Source organism: Salvelinus namaycush, chromosome 28 (assembly GCF_016432855.1).
Source record: "Salvelinus namaycush isolate Seneca chromosome 28, SaNama_1.0, whole genome shotgun sequence".
Lineage (NCBI taxonomy): Eukaryota > Metazoa > Chordata > Actinopteri > Salmoniformes > Salmonidae > Salvelinus > Salvelinus namaycush.
Genome location: NC_052334.1, coordinates 42,667,139 through 42,689,678, shown reverse-complemented (window position 1 = coordinate 42,689,678; position 22,540 = coordinate 42,667,139). Strand labels below are relative to the sequence as shown.

At 41.8% G+C, this 22,540-nt stretch overlaps 1 protein-coding gene across 1 annotated transcript in view; it reads right to left on the bottom strand.

The window, feature by feature from the left end:
* Positions 1-22,540, bottom strand: part of alk (ALK receptor tyrosine kinase) — a 140,829-nt gene that overhangs the window by 26,741 nt on the left and 91,548 nt on the right. Inside the window, exons 14-16 of the mRNA XM_038967373.1 lie at positions 18,524-18,635; positions 4,702-4,888; positions 1,498-1,588 (exon numbers count right to left, since the gene is read on the bottom strand). Coding sequence (XP_038823301.1) covers positions 1,498-1,588; positions 4,702-4,888; positions 18,524-18,635 — 390 coding nt within the window. The remainder of the gene's footprint in view (positions 1-1,497; positions 1,589-4,701; positions 4,889-18,523; positions 18,636-22,540) is intronic.

The window sequence follows — 22,540 nt, the reverse complement described above, 5'->3', positions numbered from 1 at the left end:
GAATCTGTGGTATGACGTAAAGATTGCTGTTCACCAGCAGAACCCATCCAAATTGCAGTTGCTGGAGCAGTTTTGCCTTGAATAATGGGCAAAAATCCCAGTGGCTAGATGTGCCAAGCTTATAGAGACATACCCCAAGAGACTTGCAGCTGTAATTGCTGCAAAAGGTGGCTCTACAAAGTATTGACTTTGGGGGGGGTGAATAGTTATGCACGCTCAAGTTTTCAGTTTTTTGTCTTATTTCTTGTTTGTTTCACAAGAAAACATATGTTTCATCTTTAAAGGTGGTAGGCATGTTGTGTAAATCAAATAATACAAAACAAATCTATTTTAATTCCAGGTTGTAAGGCAACAAAATAGGAAAAATGCCAAGGCGGGGTGAATACTTTTGCAAGGCACTGTATGCAAGTATTAATTACACTGGTAGAATTTTTCAGTCAGAATGACTGCCATTAGCTTGAAGGGGCCTAGAGGCCCAGCAGTCCTAGTTTTTTATTTTTATATATATATTTTTTTTTTTCGATGAAAAATGCATACCGGTATGCAAAACCTGTGAGATTTCTGAAACTTTACTTCTTACCTGTCGTGAACCGTGTGTCAGGCTCCAGGTTTAAACTGCTACGCATGGTCTGCCTTTCATAGTAACTCAAATAGGCTACATGTCCCAAATTATAGCCCACCTTGTAATACTTTAGCCTAATATGACCCACTATTGCTAGCGATCCTTAGGATCCACCACACAAACGTGACAGAGGAAAAAAAAGGTAAACTAACGTTGTAATTGAATGATGCAAAAAAAATGTAAGGAAACTAACACTAAAGTGACAGTTCTGAATGTATGGTGTATAAGCGACGGTGGCTACCGTGATATGCTGATATGCCTCAGTTTGCTGCCTTATGACTGGTTTCACATTTGTCTCCGGTGACCATAAGGTAAAATATATATATAAACCAATTGTCATTTATATTTACAATCCCCTTATCCAAACGACTTACTAATTTACCTAGCTGTTATCAATAGCTCTTATCAGTTAGTAAATTACAGTGCATGGAGAATGGTGTTATTTATATAGGGAAAAAATACACTAGATTTTGTTCCACTTGGAACTATATTCATTGTTTCCTTGTGCGTAAAAGTGGTGAAATGATGAGGTAATTAAGTCAAGGTCAGAATTCGGCTCATCTGAAGACACACCGCCACAATTTTATTTCTTTGATCTACACCCCAAACTAATAGTGGGTGAGTAGCATGCTGTTCTCATGCTTAAGTTCAAAGTCAGAATACGCATTTAGAGAAAAGTGCATAAAAAGGGAATTACATTCCATTTACGCAAGCTTAACTCGGGTCGGAATTCCCCCCTTATTGAATAAAATACACACACATTCTTGCTGATACTCGTGATGTTTGAGGCCCTGTGTATTCTGTCTGTAAGTTGCTTGTTTGTTTGTTGTTTTGCTTGTTTGTTTGTTGTTTAGTTTGTTTGTGTCAGGGCTCACCTTAACTGCTACTTGCAGGGGACTGGACTCTCCAGGTATCCCCACTGCCATCCCTTCATACACCTCACCGAAGGCACCATGTCCCAGACCCCTACACACACACACACACACACACACACACACACACACACACACACACACAGCACTTAGTAATCTTTCTACAGTTGAGGTCATTGATTACTGAGTGGAAGGAAAGTGGGCCTATGGACAGTATGTGCAGCAGGTGGCTAGCTTAGCTTTTTACCGTGATGTACTGTAACCTTCTCTGACATCTGAAGTACTGACGCCTCCGAACAATAAATGCCATGGCTTTCAGGGGTCACTGGGTCAGCTGTAATGTTGGTGCTTTGTGAGAACATTGCAGTGGGTCGGTACAGGCAACTACCGTATGAAACTACCGTCCGTATAATATTTAAATAAGGTTGATCAGTTTTCATATATTTGGAAGATATTTCCGATTTTAGCATGGAAGTCCATTTTACTGAATTACTTTACTTTGCAAAGCAGAAGGAACAAGTGACATTCCACTCAATGGCAGCAGAAGATAGGCTTTCTGGTCCTGTGTGGCTCAGTCGTAAGAGCATGGTGTTAGCAAATCAAAGGTCTTAGGTTCAATTCCTGCAGGGCTCACAAGCTAAAAATGTATGCACTCACTGTACTTTGAGTTGTATAAACGTGTCTGCTAACCCTGCTGAAAAAAACAACATAGACTAGCCTTCATAGTGCTTTTGTTGGTGACTAGCCTTCGCTGTGTTTGGGACATTGGTGACCAGCGTACCCGCATCAAGTCACATTATGCTGGCCTGTAAAGTGATCTCTAATTCCTTTTGGATTTCAGCCTGAGTGTAGATATCCAACAATTGGAACTTTTATTCACCCACAATCTCCATTCATAATGACTGCCAGGGTTAGAAAGATGAATACATGAAACTACCTAAACCCTCTCAACTGGAACAACCATTTCAGTAATGGGTGAAATAAGTCCAACTAACAGATTTGAATTAGTTTAAAACAGGGATGGGCAACTTTGATGGGGGTGGGGGCCACAAAAATACAGAACCCATCATGAGGGACCACAGTGGCTCTTGGTCTACGCACCCACATCCATACAAATTGGCCGCCAGTTGCCCATCCCAGGTTTAGAAAAATGTATGTTATATCTTTGTGGAGCATAAGAGAAATTCATTGGTTTATTCATCAATCAATGTACATGCAAAAACACAGACATTGAAACAAACAATTCTAAAAATCAGCAATAGTGCATGCTGAGAAATATGATGGAGAATGTGAGAATCCACTCTGACTGGATTCTAATAGGAATGAAATATCACTTTGCAAGCCATAATATGTGACTTGATGCTGATTTTGCTTATGCTGGTCACAAGTGCCCAAAACACAGCAAAGGCTTGTCACCAGCAAAAAAACACAACTAAGGCTGGTCACCAGCAAAAACACAACTAAGGCTGGTCACCAGCAAAAACACAACGAAGGCTAGTCACCAGCAAAACACAACTAAGGCTGGTCACCAGCAAAACACAACTAAGGCTGGTCACCAGCAAAACACAACTAAGGCTAGTCACCAGCAAAACACAACTAAGGCTGGTCACCAGCAAAAACACAACTAAGGCTGGTCACCAGCAAAAACACAACGAAGGCTAGTCACCAGCAAAACACAACTAAGACTGGTCAGCAGGAAAAACACAACGAAGGCTAGTCACCAGCAAAAACACAAGGCTGGTCACCAGCAAAAACACAACTAAGGCTAGTCACTAGCAAAAACACAACGAAGGCTAGTCACCAGCGAAAACACAACGAAAGCTGGTCACCGGCAAAAACACACCGAAGGCTAGTCACCAGCGAAAACACAACGAAGGCTAGTCACCAGCGAAAACACAACGAAGGCTGGTCATCAGCAAAAACATAATGAAAGCTGGTCACCAGCAAAAACACAATGAATGCTGGTCACCAGCGAAATTTGAACAAAGTTAGGGCTGCCAGCATAACAGCTAGATCATGCTGATGAGGCCAGATTGACCAGCATCCGACCAGCACCAACCAGCATAGACCAGCATGGACAAGCATAGACCAGCCTTGACCAGCTGGAAATGTATGGTGGTCTATGCTGTTTTTTTCAGCAGGGAAGTGGCATATGTTATGCCTCCCATCCCCATTTCTATTCCCAAGTACTTTGTAAAGTGTTTCAAATAGTTTTGCTTGTGCAGTTTGAGAAGCAAATACTAACTGTGTTTCGCTCCAGGCGGAAATTTATGCCAAACAATAGTGATGTTACTTTTGATACCAAAGCTCAAAGGCATGCGTCGAAATCGCTAAGCAGTGTACTTCAAAACAGTGTGCCAATTCCTGTATAATTTTATCAGAAGTACATGATCAATGATGTCCAAATCTTAATTTAGTCGAACAACCAGTAGAAGACAAAAAGGCTATACTGTGCATGCGCTACGGCGCGTGGGACATCATCTACAATAATTTAGCTGCTCTAAATTCTTTTGACCAACAGGCGTCACTAGTGTACACTTTGTTGATAAAAGCCTTGAGTAATTAACCTATTTTCAACAGAATTGGCTGGAAAGCCTCAATGCTTCAGGAAGCTTTGTTTCCCCTTCACTACTTCACGAAAACATTGTTGATTCCATTTGAACTCATCTCAGATTTTTTGTTATAGCCAATTAGTGATACTGAACATGAAATGCCCATGCTTTCAAAAGTCTGAGTTGCAAATTTACACTGCAAATTTGTGATAATACTTTTAACACCCACAGTGTTAAAGTAAACCATTTCTTAGTGTGTATACAGTACGTGACCCACCGAAATAGTGTTAAGATAATACTTTTCAAAGTGTTAATACCCTAACTCCATGGGTGTGGGAAATTCTGACTTAAATTCTGACTTTATTAGAGCTGATGCTGTTACACTTTGTCAGTGTTAGGGAAGTAACACAGAAACTCATTGTTGGGTGTAGTTTAAAACAACAACGTATTCTAGTTATTTTTGTTGTGGTCCTCTGTCGCTCAGTTGGTAGATCATGGCACTTTCAATGTCAGAATAGAGGGTTCAATTCTCGGGACCAGCCATACGCAGTACATTTATCCACGCTTGACTGTAAGCTGCTTTGGATAAAAGCATCTGCCAAATGGAATATATTACATTGAAGTTGTTTATGACAATTTTTACAGGCTAGTTTACCTGGTGAGGGAGATGTTGCGTCGGGGCACCTCCTTCAGGTCGTTGACAGAGGCGGTCTTCCCAGCGAAGCAGTAGTTGGGGTTGTAGTCGGTCATGATGGTGGAGGCCCTCAGCTTGCTCAGTTTACAGTCTGGGCTCTGGAGCTCCAGCTGAATGGACTGTAGCTCTATGTGCTTCCGTCTGTACACTGCATAGACAAGAATATTAATATATTATGAGGAAACATGGACAGATATGTGAAGGGATGTCAAATATGAGCAATGTCGGCGTCCTGGATTATTTTTCACATAAATTGAAAGCAGTCATTCCCCTTCATGTGCAGTGCCCTTGTATGTTGTATTATAGTGTATTGATTTTGTGTATTCTGTATGGTAGTGGTTCTCAACCAGGGGTACTAGGACCACTGGGGGTACTTGGCCTATCCACAGGGGATGCTTGGGAAGACTTATGATACCATAAGCCTACAGGTAAAATGCACACGATGGGGTACTTCAGGGGTACTACGGGCAGAGCTAAATTCAGTTGGTGCTACAGTAACTGAAAAAGGATAGGAACCACTGCTGTATGGTGACCTAAAAAAAAATATTTCCATGCCAATGGAAAATCAAGTTATTGTATCGTGAAAGTTTCATGTCTCTAGGATCAACTGAAGTCATTCAAAACCACTTGTGCATTTCACTTAATATGTGGTGATACTGTAGATCTGAAAATTAAGCACTATTTTAAAAAAACTATGTTTTTTTCAAAATGGCAACAATATGACAAAGTGAGCAGGAAGACATACTTATTTGCCCACTCTTTAAATGGAGTATATTTTATTAAGGCTTCATAAATAATAAAGCCTCCATAAGACATTTAGAAGGCTTGTTTTTTCCTCTCTTCAAACTACACACAATATCCCATAATGACAGGTTTTTAGAAAGTTTATTACAAATACAAAACTAAAGTATGATATTTGCATAAGTATTCAGACCCTTTACTAAGTACTTTGTTGAAGCATCTTTGGCAGCGATTACAGCCTTGAGTCTTCTTGGGTATGACGCTACAAGCTTGGCACACCTGTATTTGGGGAGTTTCTCCCATTCTTCTCTGCTGATCCTCTCAAGCTCTTTCAGGTTGGATGGGGAACGTCGCTGCACAGCTATTTTCAAGTCTCTCCAGAGATGTTTGATCGAGTCCAAGTCCGGGCTCTGGCTGGGCCACTCAAGGACATTCAGAGACTTTTTACAAAGCCACTCCTGCGTTGTCTTGGCTGTGTGCTTAAGGTCGTTGTCCTGTTGCAAGGTGAACCTTAGCCTCAGTCTGAGGTCCTGAGCGCTCTGGAGCAGGTTTTCATCAAGGTTCTCTCTGTACTTTGCTCCGTTCATCTTTCCATCGATCCTAACTAGTCTCCCAGTCCCTGCCGCTGAAGTACATCCCCACAGCATGATGTTGCCACCACCATGCTTCACCATAGGAATGGTGCCAGGTTTCCTCCAGACATGACGCTTGGCATTCAGGCCAAAGAGTTCAATTTTGGTTTCATCAGACCAGGTGCTGTTTGGCAAACTCCAAGCGGGCTGTCATGCGCCTTTTACAGAGGAGGAGCTTCCGTCTAGCCACTCTACCACAAAGGCCTGATTGGTGGAGTGCTGCAGAGATGGTTGTCCTTCTGGAAGGTTCTCCCATCTCCACAGAGGAACCCTGGAGGTCTGTCAGAGTGACCATCAGGTTCTTGGTCACCTCCCTGACCAAGGCCCTTCATCCCTGATTGCTCAGTTTGGCCGGGCAGCCAGCTCTAGGAAGAGTCTTATTGGTTCCAAACTTCTTCCATATAAGAATGATGGAGGCCACTGTGGTCTTGGGGACCTTCAATGCTGCAGAAATGTTTTGGTACCCTTCCCCAGATCTGTGCCTTGAAAAGACGGGGACTTCAAAATAGCACGTCAAGGAAACTGTAGGCTGCTGTTCAGATGGGTACTTAACAGTGGAAATTGCTGAAGGGAGGACGGCTCATAATAATGTCTGTAATAGATTCAATGGAATGGTATCAACCACATGGAAAACATGTGCTTGATACCATTCCATTGACTCTGTTCCAGCCATTATTATCAGCCATCCTAAAGCCTAACAAATAGATGATTTTCGAGTTGCGACTCAGTGAAAAGTAGAGCGGCCAGCCAGGCATATTTAGTTCAGTTCTTTCTGTTTGTACTGTTGTGAGGTATTGATTGAGTTTGACTGCCTACCTTTGTTTGACCATTGCCCGTGACCACGATTCCTGCCTTCTGTGAAGGCTTAATAAACATCTGCTGCTCTCTGAGCGTGAATCTACACTTTTTTCTCCGTGAGTGTTCATTACAGTAGGCTATCCTGTAATTTTAGTCGTATTTAAAAAGATTCTGCTAATGTCTCCAGTCATAAAAAATGTAGTGGAATTGCAGTCACATTAAGTGTAGTCGAAACGTATCTTGCCTATAGCCTAGGCCTATTCTTCCCCACTACATGCTCAGTCATGCATTGAAGTATTTCATTGCAAACAGTGATTAAGTTATATAATTAGCCTAAATTATGACTAATCGCATCTACTGAACACATTAGTTTATCTTACATAAGTCTTAAAATTCGATGATGCATGGAATGCTTTATTATAAAGTTGCATTTTTATGCTGAAAATTAGCTTCCCCAAACTTGAAACTCACGCGTCGCCTACGGCAACAAGTAATGACAGAAGAGAAGCTGCATTTATCTAATTATAGACAAATAGACTTCTGCTTAATAATTTCTGACATTTTGGCAGGCTATTTGTTAGTCAACTTGTCTATGATTAGATCAATTCAGATTCTCTTCTGTCATTAAAAATCGGTCTGCCATCACTGACTGTACAGCGCAGTTTCTATATTTGCAGGTTGAGTGTGGGCACCCGATTTTCACTTATTCACATATAGTCGGGCGGTTGCGGACGGGCTACCTGCAGCTTGACTAACACACACACAAAGACACACACACCCTACTCTTATAAATAAGGGTATGGAATTGTTCCCTGACATACAAAAATGTAAAAATACACATAATGTACTTTATGATCTCATGGTACTGTTCAATACTTTTTAGTGTACATGTACGGATAAAGAGTAGAATGGTACATTTTTGTATCCAACATTTTTTTGATTAATTATCACACTCTCAACATACAGTGAAGGAACATTTCTGTTTCCTAGGGTACACACATATTTTGTGTACCCTCAACTCTTGATGGTACTAACCAGAAAAGCAATATATTGAAGAAAGTTATAAAAAGGTACAGAAAAGCCTGTTTTTGCTTTGTCATTAGGGGGTATTGTGTGAAGATTGATGAGTTTTTATTTTTTATTTAAATCAATTTTAGAATAAGGCTGTAACGTAACAAAATGTGGGTCTGAATACTTTCTGAATGCACTGTATGTAAGAAAGGTACTATCTGAGGTGTGAACTGGGGTACAATTATATATCTGTACCTAAAGGTACAAGGGACATACCTTACTGGTAGGCAATTTGCTTAGTCCCACGGTTTACCTAACTGTGGGACAGACTATGTTTGTTCCCACACTCGGGACTCTGACTCTTTAATGCTTACACAGACTTTTGGCCTCCCATCATATTCTAACCACCTCTCGCCGGCTTTGTATTCATGTTACCTGATGAAATTGCTGTATATGATTTTGTTGCCATATAATGCACATTCAAATGTCATAAATCAACATTGCAGAGCTCTCCCTGTCCTCTGGCGTGCCTTGATTGTACTACTGTTGATGATATCTGGAAATGTGCATGTACACCCTGGCCCATCTACTGTTGCTTGCCCCAATTCTGATTTGTGCTCTAATAGCTGTTTCACTGATTTCTGCTCTCGTAAAAGCCTGGGTTTCCTGCACATTAACACTAGAAGCTTATTACCTAAAATGGATCAATTGAAAGTGTAGGTTCACAGGTCCAATCCAGATGTGTTGGTCCTTACTAAGACATGGTTAAGAAAGAGTGTTTAGAATACTGAAGTTAACCTTCAACGAGTCTCCATGGTGATGGATAAACTTTATATCAACGGGCAATTGTATCGGGACTCTGGAGTAACTCCCTGGCTATTTTAATTTAATGTTCAAATTTGAGTTTGTGTGTTGTAGTGTATCATGACAACTTCAACTATAAGGAATACGTGCTCTATTGATCTCCACTGTCACGACTCCTACCGAAGGTGGCTCCCCTTCCTGTTCGGGTGGCGCTCGGCGGTCGTCGTCACCGGCCTACTAGCTGCCACTGACTTTTTCCTCCCCCTCCTTTTTTGTTTATTGGTTACACCTGTTTTTAGTTAGGGTGATTAGTAGGGCTTTATTACCCAGCAGGCCCGCCTGTTGGGTGTGCGGGATTGTTTTGTGTACTGTTTGTCACGGTTTTCTTCCTGGGATGAAGGAGAGGACCAAAACGCAGCGCGGCTAGTGTTCAACATAATTTAATAAAGAATATGTGAACACTACAAACAACAAAACAATAAATGTGAAAACCGACAACAGTCCTATCTGGTGCAGAACACGAAGACAGAAGACAGGAAACAATCACCCACAAAATCCCAACACAAAACAAGCCTCCTATATATGATTCTCAATCAGGGACAACGATTGACAGCTGCCTCTGATTGAGAACCATATTAGGCTGGACACAGAAACAGACAAACTAGACACACAACATAGAATTCCCACCCAGCTCACGTCCTGACCAACACTAAACAAGCAAAACACATAAGAACTCTGGTCAGGACGTTACACTGTTTGTACATGCGTGTATGTCACGGTTCGTGCTAGTTGTATTTTCTGAACTTTTTGTTCCCCTTGTATGTTGGGGCATTTGATTGGAGTGGCGTCGTGTTTCACCTTTGTGGTGATTAAAAGTTACGCTACTGAACTCTCTGTCTCCTGCGTCTGACTCTTTCCTCCACTACACCCCGGGCATTACATCCACTTGATAAGGAAAGGGCTGCATATAGCTCATGTTAATGTATGTAGCCTTCCTAACAAAATACATTAGGTTTTTATTAACTTGGTCAACATAAATAATTTTCATATTTTGGCTTTGACCGAAACACATTTAGATGCATCTGTAAATGATGGGCAAATGAACATTCAACGATATAGTCTACTGAGAAGGGACAGGAATCATAGATATAGTCTACTGAGAAGGGACAGGAATCATAGATATAGTCTACTGAGAAGGGACAGGAATCATAGATATAGTCTACTTAGAAGGGACAGGAATAGGAATGGTGGGGGTGTAGCACTGTACATTCAGAATCATATACCTTTTAAGAGAAGGGATGACCTTAATGTATGTCAAGTAGAGGCACTATGGTCTCAGGTACATCTGCCTCACCAGGCACCCATATTGGTGGGATGTGTGTATAGACCTCCTAGCTCTAAGGTGTCCTATCTGGATTACTTATGTACTGGGTTTGACCAGGCCACAGATAGCAACAGAGATGTATTTATCTTGGGTGATTTTAATATAAATTGGAAGGATCACAATAATTTGAATAGAACAAAATTGATGAGATATGCCAAGAACTGTGGTTTGAAACAAATGGTTAATGATACTACTAGATCATCAATTAAGTTGGGTCATCGTTCAGACACATGCATTGATCTGATGTTCTGTAATATACCATTCCAATGCTTAAAAGCCAGATCAATGCCAGTGGGCTGGACAGACCATAATATTGTGACCATAACCATGAACACCAAGGTTCCAAAGAAACCCCCTAGGATTGTGGTTAAGAGAAGACATTTAATCATGAGCTATTTCTAAATGATTTGGCTGCTGTACCCTGGGAGCTGATTTATCTAGAGGATGATTTAAATCATGCTACAGAATGTTTTATTTATTTGCTCACTGAGGTAATGGACCATCATGCCCCTATAAGAAAGAGTACAGTTGGTGCTCATCCATCTCCATGGATTGATGATGAACTGGGTGAGGCTTTTTCTCAAAGAAATATGGCAAAAGTCTTAGCAGCCAAGTCAAAATTAGAAATTGATGGCCTCCCGGGTGGCGCAGTGGTCTAGGGCACTGCATCGCAGCACTAGCTGTGCCACCAGAGACTCTGGGTTCGCGCCCAGGCTCTGTCGCAGCTGGCTGCGACGTCTGTGGGGCGACGCACAATTGGCCTAGCGTCGTCCGGGTTAGGGAGGGTTTGGCCAGCAGGGATGTTCTTGTCCCATCGCGCACTAGCGACTCCTGTGGCGGGCCGGGCGCAATGCACGCTGTCTCCTCCAACACATTGGTGTGGCTTTCGGGTTAAGCAGGGCATTGTGTAAAGAAGCAGTGGGGCTTGGCTGGTTTGTGTTTCGGAGGACGCACGGCTCTCGACCTTCACCTCTCCCGAGCCCGTATGGGAGTTGCAGTGATGAGACAAGACTGTAACAATCAATTGGGTACCACGAAGGGGTAAAATAAATACAAACATTTAAAAAAGGTGGGGGGGGGTGGCAATCTTTGCCAAGGATCACCTTCAGTGCTCGGTTGTCTGTCCCCAAACAATTTGATTTGCTGGTTTTAAGCGTTAAACTTTCAAATAGCTCTTTGTTGACTGTTGCTGGGTGTTGCTGGGTGTTGCTGGGTGTTATCGTCCTCCATCAGTACCCTACGCTCCCTAAGCTCTCTCCTGGCCCCTTACACTAAGTCTGAATTTGTCTTGCTAGGTGACCTAAACGGGGACATGCTTAAACCACCTGACCAAGTCCTAAAGCAATGGGACTCCCTAAATCTTTCTCAGATTATTACCAATCCCACAAGGTATGACTCCAAACACAGAAAAGGCTATTCTCCCCGATATTATCCTCACACATAATCCTGATAGGTATCAGTCTGATGTTTTCTGTAATGACCTTAGTGATCACTGTTTTACAGCCTGTGCTCGTAATGGCTGCTCAGTGAAACGACCTGTCCTAATTTGTCATAGATGCTTGCTAAAAAACTATATTGAGCAAGCCTTCCTTCATGACCTGGCCTCTGTAAATTGGTATAGAATCAGCTTGATCCCCTCTGTTGAAGACGCTTGGACCTTCTTTTTTTATATTTTCAGTGATATTGTTAACACTCCCCCCTTAACAAAATGAGAATTAAAAACAGGTTCAGCCCCTGGTTCGACTGTGAACTTGCAGAGTTACTCCAACACAAGAATTGCATTTGGCGAAAGGCTCGGCACACGCATACTCAGGCTGACTGGCTCTCGTTCAGGCAAATGAGAAATAAGTGCACTCAGGGTATCCAGAAGGCCAAAGTTAGTTACTTTATGGAGCAGCTCTCGCTCTGTGGGTCTAAACCCAAGAAGTTCTGGAAAATGGTTAAAGATCTGGAGAATAAACCCTCCTCCTCATAGCTGCCCATGTTTCTTAAAGTTGATGACGTGGTTGTTTACTGTGAAATTGCATTTTATCTGGTCAAACACAAGGGTTGGTAACAGGCTGATTGGTCAGCTTTTTGAGCCAATAATGGGGGCTTTACCATTCTTGGGTAGCGGAATGACTTTAGCTTCCCTCCAGGCCTGAGAACACACACTTTCTAGTAGGCTTAAACTGAAGATGCGGCAACTAGGAGTGGCAATATTGTCTGCTATCATCCTCAGTAATTTTCCATCCAATTGTCAGACCCCGGTGGCTTGTCATTGTTGATGGATAACAACAATTTTTTACGGAATTCAAAAGTACAATTCTTGTCTTTCTTAATTTGATCCGATATACTTGGATATGTAGGTGTCAGTGTTTATTGCTGGCATGTCATCCCCACGTTTGCTTATCTTGCCAATGAAAAAGTCATTAAAGTAGTTGTCAATATCAGTGGGCTTTGTGATGAATGAGCCAACTGATTCAATGAATATTGGAGCCAAGTTGGCTTTTTTCCCCAAAAATTAATTTAAGGTGCCCCAAAGCTTTTTATTATCATTCTGTATATAATTTATCTTTGTTTCATAGTATAGTTTATTTTTATTTAGTTTAGTCACATGATTTCTTAATTTGCAGTACATTTGTCAATCAGTTGGGCTGCCAGACTTATTTGCCATAACTTTTGCCTCATCCCTCTCAACCATACATTTTTAAAATTCCTCATCAATCCAAGGGGATTTAACAGCTTTTACAGTCCGTTTCTTAATGGGTGTGTGCTTGTTAGTAACTGGAATAAGCAATTTCATAAACGTGTCAAGTGCAGTACCTGGTTGCTCATCATTACAAACCACATACCAGCAAATACTTTTTACATCATCAACATATGAATCACTACAAAACTTATTGTATGACCTCTTATACAATATATTAGGCCCAGCCTTTGGGACTTTACCCTGGTAGGTTGACTGGCAACCTGAACCAGGTTGCAGGCACTGGTTACAGTTTTTTCTTGAGTGGGCAGCTTGATGAAAGCCAGTCAATATTTAAATATTTATTAATATATTAATATTAATATTTAAACCCAGAAAATATACTTCTCTGTTGATATCACATACATTATCAAGAATTTTCCATATTATCCAGATACTGACTGTTAGCACTTGGTGGTCTATAGCAGCTTCACACAAGAATGGCTTTAGGTGAGGCAGATTAACTTCTTATGGCTGCAGGGGCAGTATTGAGTAGCTTGGATGAAAGGTGCACAGAGGTGCCCATAGTAAGCTGCCTGCTCCTCAGTCCCAGTTGCTAATATATGCATATTATTATTCATATTGGATAGAAAACACTCTGAAGTTTCTAAAACTGTTTGAAAGATGTCTGTGAGTATAACAGAACTCATATGGCAGGCAAAAACCTGAGAATATATCCAAACAGGAAGTGGGAGTTCTGAGGCTGGTCGATTTTCAACCAAGATCCTATTGAATTCACAGCGAGATATTGATGAGTTTGCACTTCCTACGGCTTCCACTAGATGTCAACAGTCTGTAGAACCTTGTCTGATGCCTCTACTGTGAAGCCGAATGAGAGGGGAATTAGTCAGGTTTGCCATGACCTGACCATGCTCAAACCATGCGCGTTCACATGAGAGGGAGCTCTGTTCCATCGCTCATCTGAAGTCAATGTAATTCTCCGGGTTGGAACGTTATTCAAGATTTATGTTAACATTCTGAAGATTGATTCAATACATTGTTTGACATGTTTCTACTGACTGTTACGGAACTTTTTGACATTTCATCAGCTTTTAGTGAACGCGCTTCCTGACGTTGGATTTGTTTACCAAACACGCTAACAGAAATAGCTATTTGGACATAAATGATGGACATTACCGAACAAAACAAACATTTATTGTGGAAGTGGTAGTCCTGGGAGTGCATTCCGACGAAGATCAGCAAAGGTAAGTGAAGCTTTATAATGCTTTTTATGAGTTTTGTTGACTGCACAATTTGGCGGGTAACTGTATGGCTTGCTTTTGTGGCTGAATGCTGTTTTCAGATTATTGAATATTGTGTTTTGCCGTAAAGCTTTTTGAAATCTGACACAGCGGTTGCATTAAGAACAAGTGTATCTTTAATTCTATATAAAACATGTATCTTTCATCAAAGTTTATGATGAGTATTTATGTTATTTGACGTGGCTCTCTGCAATTTCTCCGGATATTTTGGAGGCATTTCTGAACATGGCGCCAATGTAAACTGAGGTTTTTGGATATAAATATGAACTTTATCAAACAAAACATATATGTATTGTGTAACATGAAGTCCTATGAGTGTCATCTGATGAAGATCATCAAAGGTTAGTGATTAATTTTATCTCTATTTCTGCAGTGTCCAAAGAAGGGAAAGATGTATACAGAACGATATCGTCTGCGTAGAGGTGGATCAGAGAATCACCAGCAGCAAGAGCGACATCATTGATATATACAGAGAAAAGAGTTGGCCCGAGAATGTGGCACCCCCATAGAAACTGCCAGAGGTCCGGACAACAGGTCCTTCGATTTGACACACTGAACTCGATCTAAGAAGTAGTTGGTGAACCAGGCGAGACAGTCATTTGAGAAACCAAGGCTATTGAGTCTGCCGATGAGAATGCGGTGATTGACAGAGTCGAAAGCCTTGGCCAGGTCGATGAAGACGGCTGCACAGTACTGTCTTTTATCGTTGGCGGTTATGATATCGTTTAGGACCTTGAGAATGCCTGAGGTGCACCCATGACCAGCTCGGAAACCAGATTGCATATCGGAGAAGGTATGGTGGGATTCAAAATGGTCAGTGATCTGTTTGTTAACTTGGCTTTCGAAGATTTTAGAAAGGCAGGGCAGGATGGGTATAGATCTGTAACAGTTTGGGTCAAGAGTGTCTCCCCCTTTGAAGAGGGGGATGACTGCGGCAGCCTTCCAATCTTTAGGGATCTCAGACGATACGAAAGAGAGGTTGAACAGGCTAGTGATAGGGGTTGCAACAATTGCGGCGGATAATTTTAGAAAGAGAGGGTCCAGATTGCCTAGCCCAGCTGATTTGTAGGGGTCCGGATTTTGCAGAACATCAGCTATCTGGATTTGGGTGAAGGAGAAACGGGGGGGGGGTTGCTGCGGGGTTGCAGAGTTGTTGGCCGGGGTAGGGGTAGCCAGGTGGAAAGCATGGCCAGCTGTAGAATAATGCGATGTGTGTTTCCCAGCTTCAGTGCAGTGGGCAGCTGGGAGGAGGTGCGCTTATTCTCCATGGACTTTACAGTTTCCCAAAACTTTTTTGAATTAGTGCTACAGGATGCAAATTTCTGTATGAAAAAGCTAGCCTTTGCTTTCCTAAATGTATATTGGTGCTGACTTCCCTGAAAAGTTGCATATCGCGGGGGCTATTCGATGCTAATGCAGAACGCCACAGGATGTTTTTGTGCTGGTCAAGGGTAGTCAAGTCAGGAGTGAACCAGGGGCTATATCTGTTCTTTTTTATGAATGGGGCATGCTCATTTAAGATGGTGAGGAAAGCACTCTTAAAGAACAACCAGGCATCCTCTACTGACGGGATGAGGTCAATATCCTTCCAGGATACGCGGCCCAGGTCGATTAGAAAGGCCTGCTCGCTGAAGTATTTTAGGGAGCGTTTGACAGTGATGAGGGGTGGTCGTTTGACCGCGGACCCATTAGGGACGTAGGCAATGGGGCAGTGATCGCTGAGATCCTGTTTGAAGACAGCAGAGGTGTATTTGGAGGGCAAGTTGGTCAGGATGATATCTATGAGTGTACCCATGTTTACAGATTTAGGATTGTACCTGGTAGGTTCCTTGATAATTTGTGTGAGATTGAGGGCATCTAGCTTAGATTGTAGGGTGGCCTGGGTGTTAAGCATATCCCAGTTTAGGTCACCTAACAGTACAAACTCTGAAGATAGATGGGGGGCAATCAATTCACATATGGTGTCCAGGGCACAGCAGGCGGTTGAGGGCGGTATATAACAAGTGGCAACAGTGAGAGACTTATTTATGGAAAGGTGGATTTTTAAAAGTAGAAGCTCGAACTGTTTGGGCACAGACCTGGATAGTAAGACAGAACTCTGCAGGCTCTCTCTGCAGTAGATTGCAACTCCGCCCCCTTGGGCAGTTCTATCTTCACGGAAAATGTTGTAGTTGGGGATGGAGATTTCAGAATTTTTTGTGGCCTTCCTCAGCCAGGATTCAGACAAGGCTAGGACATCAGGATCAGCAGAGTAATTACAGTATTGAACATTAGATCGTCTCTAAGATTTACAGGAATGTGGTTGTGAATATAGACCGCAACACCTCCCCCGTTGGCATTTCTGTCTTTTAGGTAGATGTTATGTAACCATGTATTGCTACCACTGTATCATCAAAGGTATTTTCTAAGTGAGCTTCAGATATAGTCAGAATTTGAATGTCATCTGTTACAGGCTGCATATGTTAGTATGAGCTATTTGTAGCACTTTTCTTGGTTGCTTTATTGTTTTTAATGCTTTACTGGGAAGCTTATCAGAAGTAGACTTGCTCATGTTATTTATATTGGAGCAGATAGTGCAGGGTAAGCTGCACAAAGTGGTCTTCCTACTAGGGCACACCACCTCAGTTCTTCTGGTTCATAGGCCTCATTATTACTGCATACAAAAGCTGCCTTACTTGATTAACAAAGGTATCCGGTACAATTAGGGGCACATAAATGAAGTTACTTACATAGCGTTTGCCAATGCCCCTAGGATCATGTACATTAGATGCAGCATTATGAAGACTCATTGTCACAATGGCAGGGATTAACTAAGCTGGTCTTGGATCATTGAAAAGTCATTGTTTCAACGCAGCCTTGAAATGCGTGGAGCCAAGATGATCTGGATGGACTCCGTCATTCCTGTAGACTATCTTCTGTTTCCAGAAGGTGTCAAAGTTATCTATAAAAGTGAATCCAGCAGAGCTACAGTAATCTTTTGCCAGCAGTAATCTTCACACACGCGGCCCAACGATGGTACTGGACCTGAAATGATTGGCAGTTTTTTAGAGTCTTTTAATGCTAGAATCAGTCTTTAAAATCAATTTTCAAATGTTCCGTGCTGGCCCTCCTGATGTTGTTTAACCCCACATGGACTACGACAATGTAATTACCCGGCATCTGTCGTAGAACAGTCGGAAGTAGCCTTGTGATGTCCTGTTTTCGTGCTCCTGGGTAGTACAGGGTTTTTGCCTTGGGAACCAATATTTTTCTCACCATAAAGCTGCCTATGATGACAGCTGGTGATGTTGAATGGGCCGGTCTTTCAGGCAGCCTCATGGTCTGATGAGGGTGGGAGCTTCGAGGATCTGAACCCGAGGTAGAAGCCTCCGGAGAGGGAGACAGAACCGAGGACGAAGACGCAGGTACCCCTGGATCTGATCTTGAATGGGAAGTCCCCAAGGAAGAAGGCGCCGGAACCTCTGGATCAAGGGTGGCAAAGGAGACCTCTTTTGCCAGAGGACGCTTTCTTTGACTTTCACGGCGAGTGACGTACCTCCATGGCTGGTTGGTTGGGTCGAGAACAGATCTGTTCTCCAGGGAAGGGGGAGACCCCTTCGGGGATGGAACCCTGCTGAGCACCGGCCAGTAAGCTGTGGAGAGCAAAACTTCCACCAGACCAGAGCGGCGTCCGGCTACTGGGGTGGAAGAAAAATAAATAGTAGGTGGGCGTGGATTCCCCAGTACCTTGTGTAGGTTTGCTACTTGCTTGCTATGAGTAGCCACTTCACTCCTGTAGTCCTCCGCAAGCAAGCAGTTGCTACATTGAAAGTCAGCACTGTCCACATTGTCCCGGAACAAAGCAAAGTAAACACAGCTCCTGCAACGCTGGAAACATTCAATAGCGACCTCCATTTGAAACCGCAGAGCCAGCTAGGCTTTTGTGTCTATCCCCCCATGCGGAATCTGGCAGGATCCCGGGACAGACAGCAGCGCTCACAGCAACTAAGCCCAACAGAGCCGCAGGATCCAAAATAAAAGTATATTAAATTACTGTCAGCTTTTAAACTCGAGGTCTCTAGTTCAGGTTTCGGCGTTCAACAGCGTTCAACAACAACAAACATACGTCGCACTCTGATGACGTGTTAGGTCTGCGAAGGATCAGCCATTGATCCATCAAAGTACCTAGTCTGTGCGCATCAATCTTCCTGAGGGTGCGTGTGTGTATGCACATACGTGTGCTTGTGCGCACATAACGTGTTCACATGTAATGGTGTGTGTTGTGTTCTCACAGTATGTATAGATACCTACATGTTTTTAATAGGCCTTACACCAAAAGTTGTGTGTTTGTGTGCCTGTGTGAGTCCGCGTAAGCTTGCGTGTGTGTGTGTGTGTGTGTGTGCACACAACTATAGGTGTGTATCCGACGCATTTCACCACTCACTGATCATGACTCCAGACACAGCTAGCAGCAGGGCAGCGATGAGGGCTGAGGTCCCCACAGACAGACCCAGGGCCAGATGGGACAGGGAGGGCTGGGGCGGCAGGGGAAATACCTCTGCCAGGGGAGAGAAGAGTTCAGATCTGGGTCAAGTACATCTTATTAGAAGATGTTGTGAATTTACTTACAATCATCTGATGACTGTTATTTATCAAAATAACTAACTATCTTTAATTATTACCCAATTAAATTAATCATGTAACAATTAACTCATTAGGAATTTGGGGCACCACGAGAGTGGTTGTTTAAAGAGTTACCATCTCCCGAATTAAACTCTATCACATCCAACATATTAATCATAACCTCGTCTCATATCATCATTCTGAACAGTCGTAACCTCCTGTATCTGCAAAAACCCAGCCTTACTAATTCAGTACTACACAAATTGGTTTAATTATTTATTTACTAGCTAACTAAATGATAACATAGGATAAACATACACACTTAATACATTAGGAAAAGGTCCCTAGCGGACTGACACAACATATGGCGGCATGTTACGAAGGAGATGTAGATAGAGAGAGAAAGATACACTTATCGTCGATACATTTTAGGAACTATTCTCACAGTAATCATATACTTTGCACACGAACCGTCGCCCGTTTGTAGTAAGAAATCATGAATATATATACATTTAAATGCCTTTGTTCGCTGTAGATCTCTGTCGGTACCAGCCCTCCTTAGGAAGGGTGTTGGAATTTCAGCGGAACGCTTGTAAGGCTCTGATTGTCCAAAAGGTGTCCCCCCCTACCCCCTGTCTTCTACTGTTGTTCACTCTGGAAGATGCTCCTTGGATGATAGGCTAGCCAGCCGTTTCGACGGTTCCCATTGGTGATGAGAGTAGTTGAAAACGGTGATTTGATAAGGGTAGTAGAATAGGATGGTTTGAAGAGTAGTAGAATGGTCCCACTTAAATTCGCTTTTCTAGATACCTTACTTAGGACTGCTAATCAGCTGTACCAGTGATTTTCCAGGAGGGGAGTTTCTCGCCTCTACATCGTGTTGATATTCAGAGATCTAACCACTTTGGACGTGAGCTGCAGCTAAAACGTCTCTCTGGTCTCCATGTTAATTTCTTTACCAATCCTTTTATGCACTCTGGTCAACAGGGACGGTTCTGTCAGGCTGACATGCTCTCTGACTTCACTCGGGGCGTGGCTACTTACTGTGCAAAGTTTATAGGAGACAAATGATCTCTTATGGCTCCTAAAATCACATTCCTATCTTAAGAAAAATACTTTCATAATTTGTCATGTTTAAAATACAACGTAGAGGATGGAGACTTCATACACCTAGTCTATATACTTTTCAAGTTACAGTAGGTGAGGTGTCAATCCCCCACCAGCTCCCTCCTCCCCTCTTCTGTGGGTGAGAGAGGGTCTGGTTATTGTGATCCATTGCCAAGCTGATCTGACCAATTCAGGTCCTTACAGGACAGTCATGACAAAGAGCATCACAAAATTAAGTGAATATTAGTGATGGTCACGAGTTCTAATTGCTAATCCTATGGATGGATACAAATATGGAAAATCTATTCCAATATCAGCTGAATTGTTTTGCGATACGATAATGCTAGATATCGGCTATATAAAAAAACTAACTTTTCTGTTGACTTCCACAGCTCTTTTAACCTCTTGGAAATAGGGGGCGCCCTTTTCACTTCTGGATAAAATTGTGCCCAATTTAAACGGCCTCGTACTCTGTCCTAGATCATATGATATGCATATTATTATTACTATTGGATAGAAAACACTCTGAAGTTTCTAAAACTGTTTGAATTATATCTGTGAGTAAAACAGAACTCATTTGGTAGGCAAACTTCCAAACAGGAAGTGAAAATTCTGAAATGGGTCTCTGTGAAAGGCATCGCCTATTCAATTGCCTTGTATTTATGGATCTGTATGCACTTCATACGCCTTCCACTAGATGTCAACAGTCAGTAGAACGTGGAATGAAGTGTCTAGCCTTCCCTGGGACCGAATGAGAGCCTTTGGAGTGACAGGTCAGCCATATTGGTAGTATTCGGCTACGCACTTAGGTGTGTCATATCGTTGCCTGCAATGCGTTAGGTAGACACGAAGAAATGCTCCGTCTGGGACGTTATTGGATATATTTGTGAAAAACACCCTAAAGATGGATTCTCAACTGAGTTTGACCAGTTTATTCGACTTTTATTATCACTTTTTGAATTTTTCGTTCATGCGTAAAATCTTCATGGACACGTGCGCTACACCATGCTAGCCAAAGTTGCTAATTCGACAGAAGAAATGGACATTCTAAAACAAAACAACGATTTATTGTGGAACTAGGATTCCTGGCACTGCATTCTGATGAAAGTTCATCAAAGGTAAGGGAATATTTATGATGTTATTTCGTATTTTTGTGGACTCTTTGGACTCCAACATGGCGGAGAATGGCTGAGCGCTGTCTCAGATTATTGCATGCTGTGCTTTGTACTAAAGTTATTTTTTTAAATCTAACACAGTGGTTGCATTAAGAACCAGTGTATCTTTAATTATATGTGCAACGTGTATTTTTTAGCAAAGTTTATGATGAGTTTTTCTGTTAGATTACGTGGCTGTCTAAAATTTCTCCGGACATTTTGGTGCCATTTGTGACCATGGCTGCAATGTAAAACCCCGATTTGTAACTATAAATATGCACATTTTCGAACAAAACATAAATGTATTGTATAACATGATGTCATAAAACTGTCATCTGATGAAGTTGTTCAAAGGTTAGTGATTAATTTTATATCTATTTGTGGGTTTTGTGAAAGCTATCTTTCCGGTGAAAAAATGGCGTTGTGTTTTGGGCTATTGTGGTGAGCTAACATAAATATATGTTGTGTTTTCGCTGTAAAACATTTTAAAAATCGGACATGTTGGCTGGATTCACAAGATGTTTATCTTTCATTTGCTGTACAACATGTATTTTTCATAAAAGTTTTATGATGAGTATTTTTGTATTTCACATTGTTCTCTGTAATTATTCTGGCTGATTTGGTGCCATTTGTGACCATGGCTGCAATGTAAAACCCCGATTTGTAGCTATAAATATGCACATTTTCGAACAAAACATAAATGTATTGTATAACATGATGTCATAAGACTGTCATCTGATGAAGTTGTTCAAAGGTTAGTGATTCATTTTATCTCTATTTGTGGGTTTTGTGAACGCTATCTTTGCGGTGAAAAAATGGCGTTGTGTGTTAGGCTATTGTGGTGAGCTAACATAAATATATGTTGTGTTTTCGCTGTAAAACATTTTAAAAATCGCACATGTTGGCTGGATTCACAAGATGTTTATCTTTCATTTGCTGTATTGAACTTGTGATTTCATGAAATTATATGATATTTAAGTCCATACATCTGCTTGCTGATTGCCCATTGTGCCTGGTGTGAATGTTCTGAGAGCTATATCCTGTCTAGCCCCAGCGTTCCGCTAGCGGAACTCCTCCCACATTCCACTGAAAAGGCAGAGCGCGAAATTCAAAAAATATTTTTCAGAAATATTTAACTTTCACACATTAACAAGTCCAATACAGCAAATGAAAGATACACATCTTGTGAATCCAGTCAACATGTCCGATTTTTAAAATGTTTTACAGCGAAAACAGCACGTATATTTATGTTAGCTCACCACCAAATACAAAGAAGGACAGACATTTTTCACAGCACAGGTAGCATGCACAAAGCCAACCTAACTAACCAAGAACCAACCAAACTAACCAAGAAACAACTTCATCAGATGACAGTCTTATAACATGTTACACAATAAATCTATGTTTTGTTCGAAAAATGTGCATATTTGAGGTATAAATCAGTTTTACATTGCAGCTACCATCACAGCTACCGTCAAAAATAGCACCGAAGCAGCCAGAGTAATTATAGAGACCAACGTGGAATACCTAAATACTCATCATAAAACATTTCTGAAAAATGCATCGTGTACAGAAAT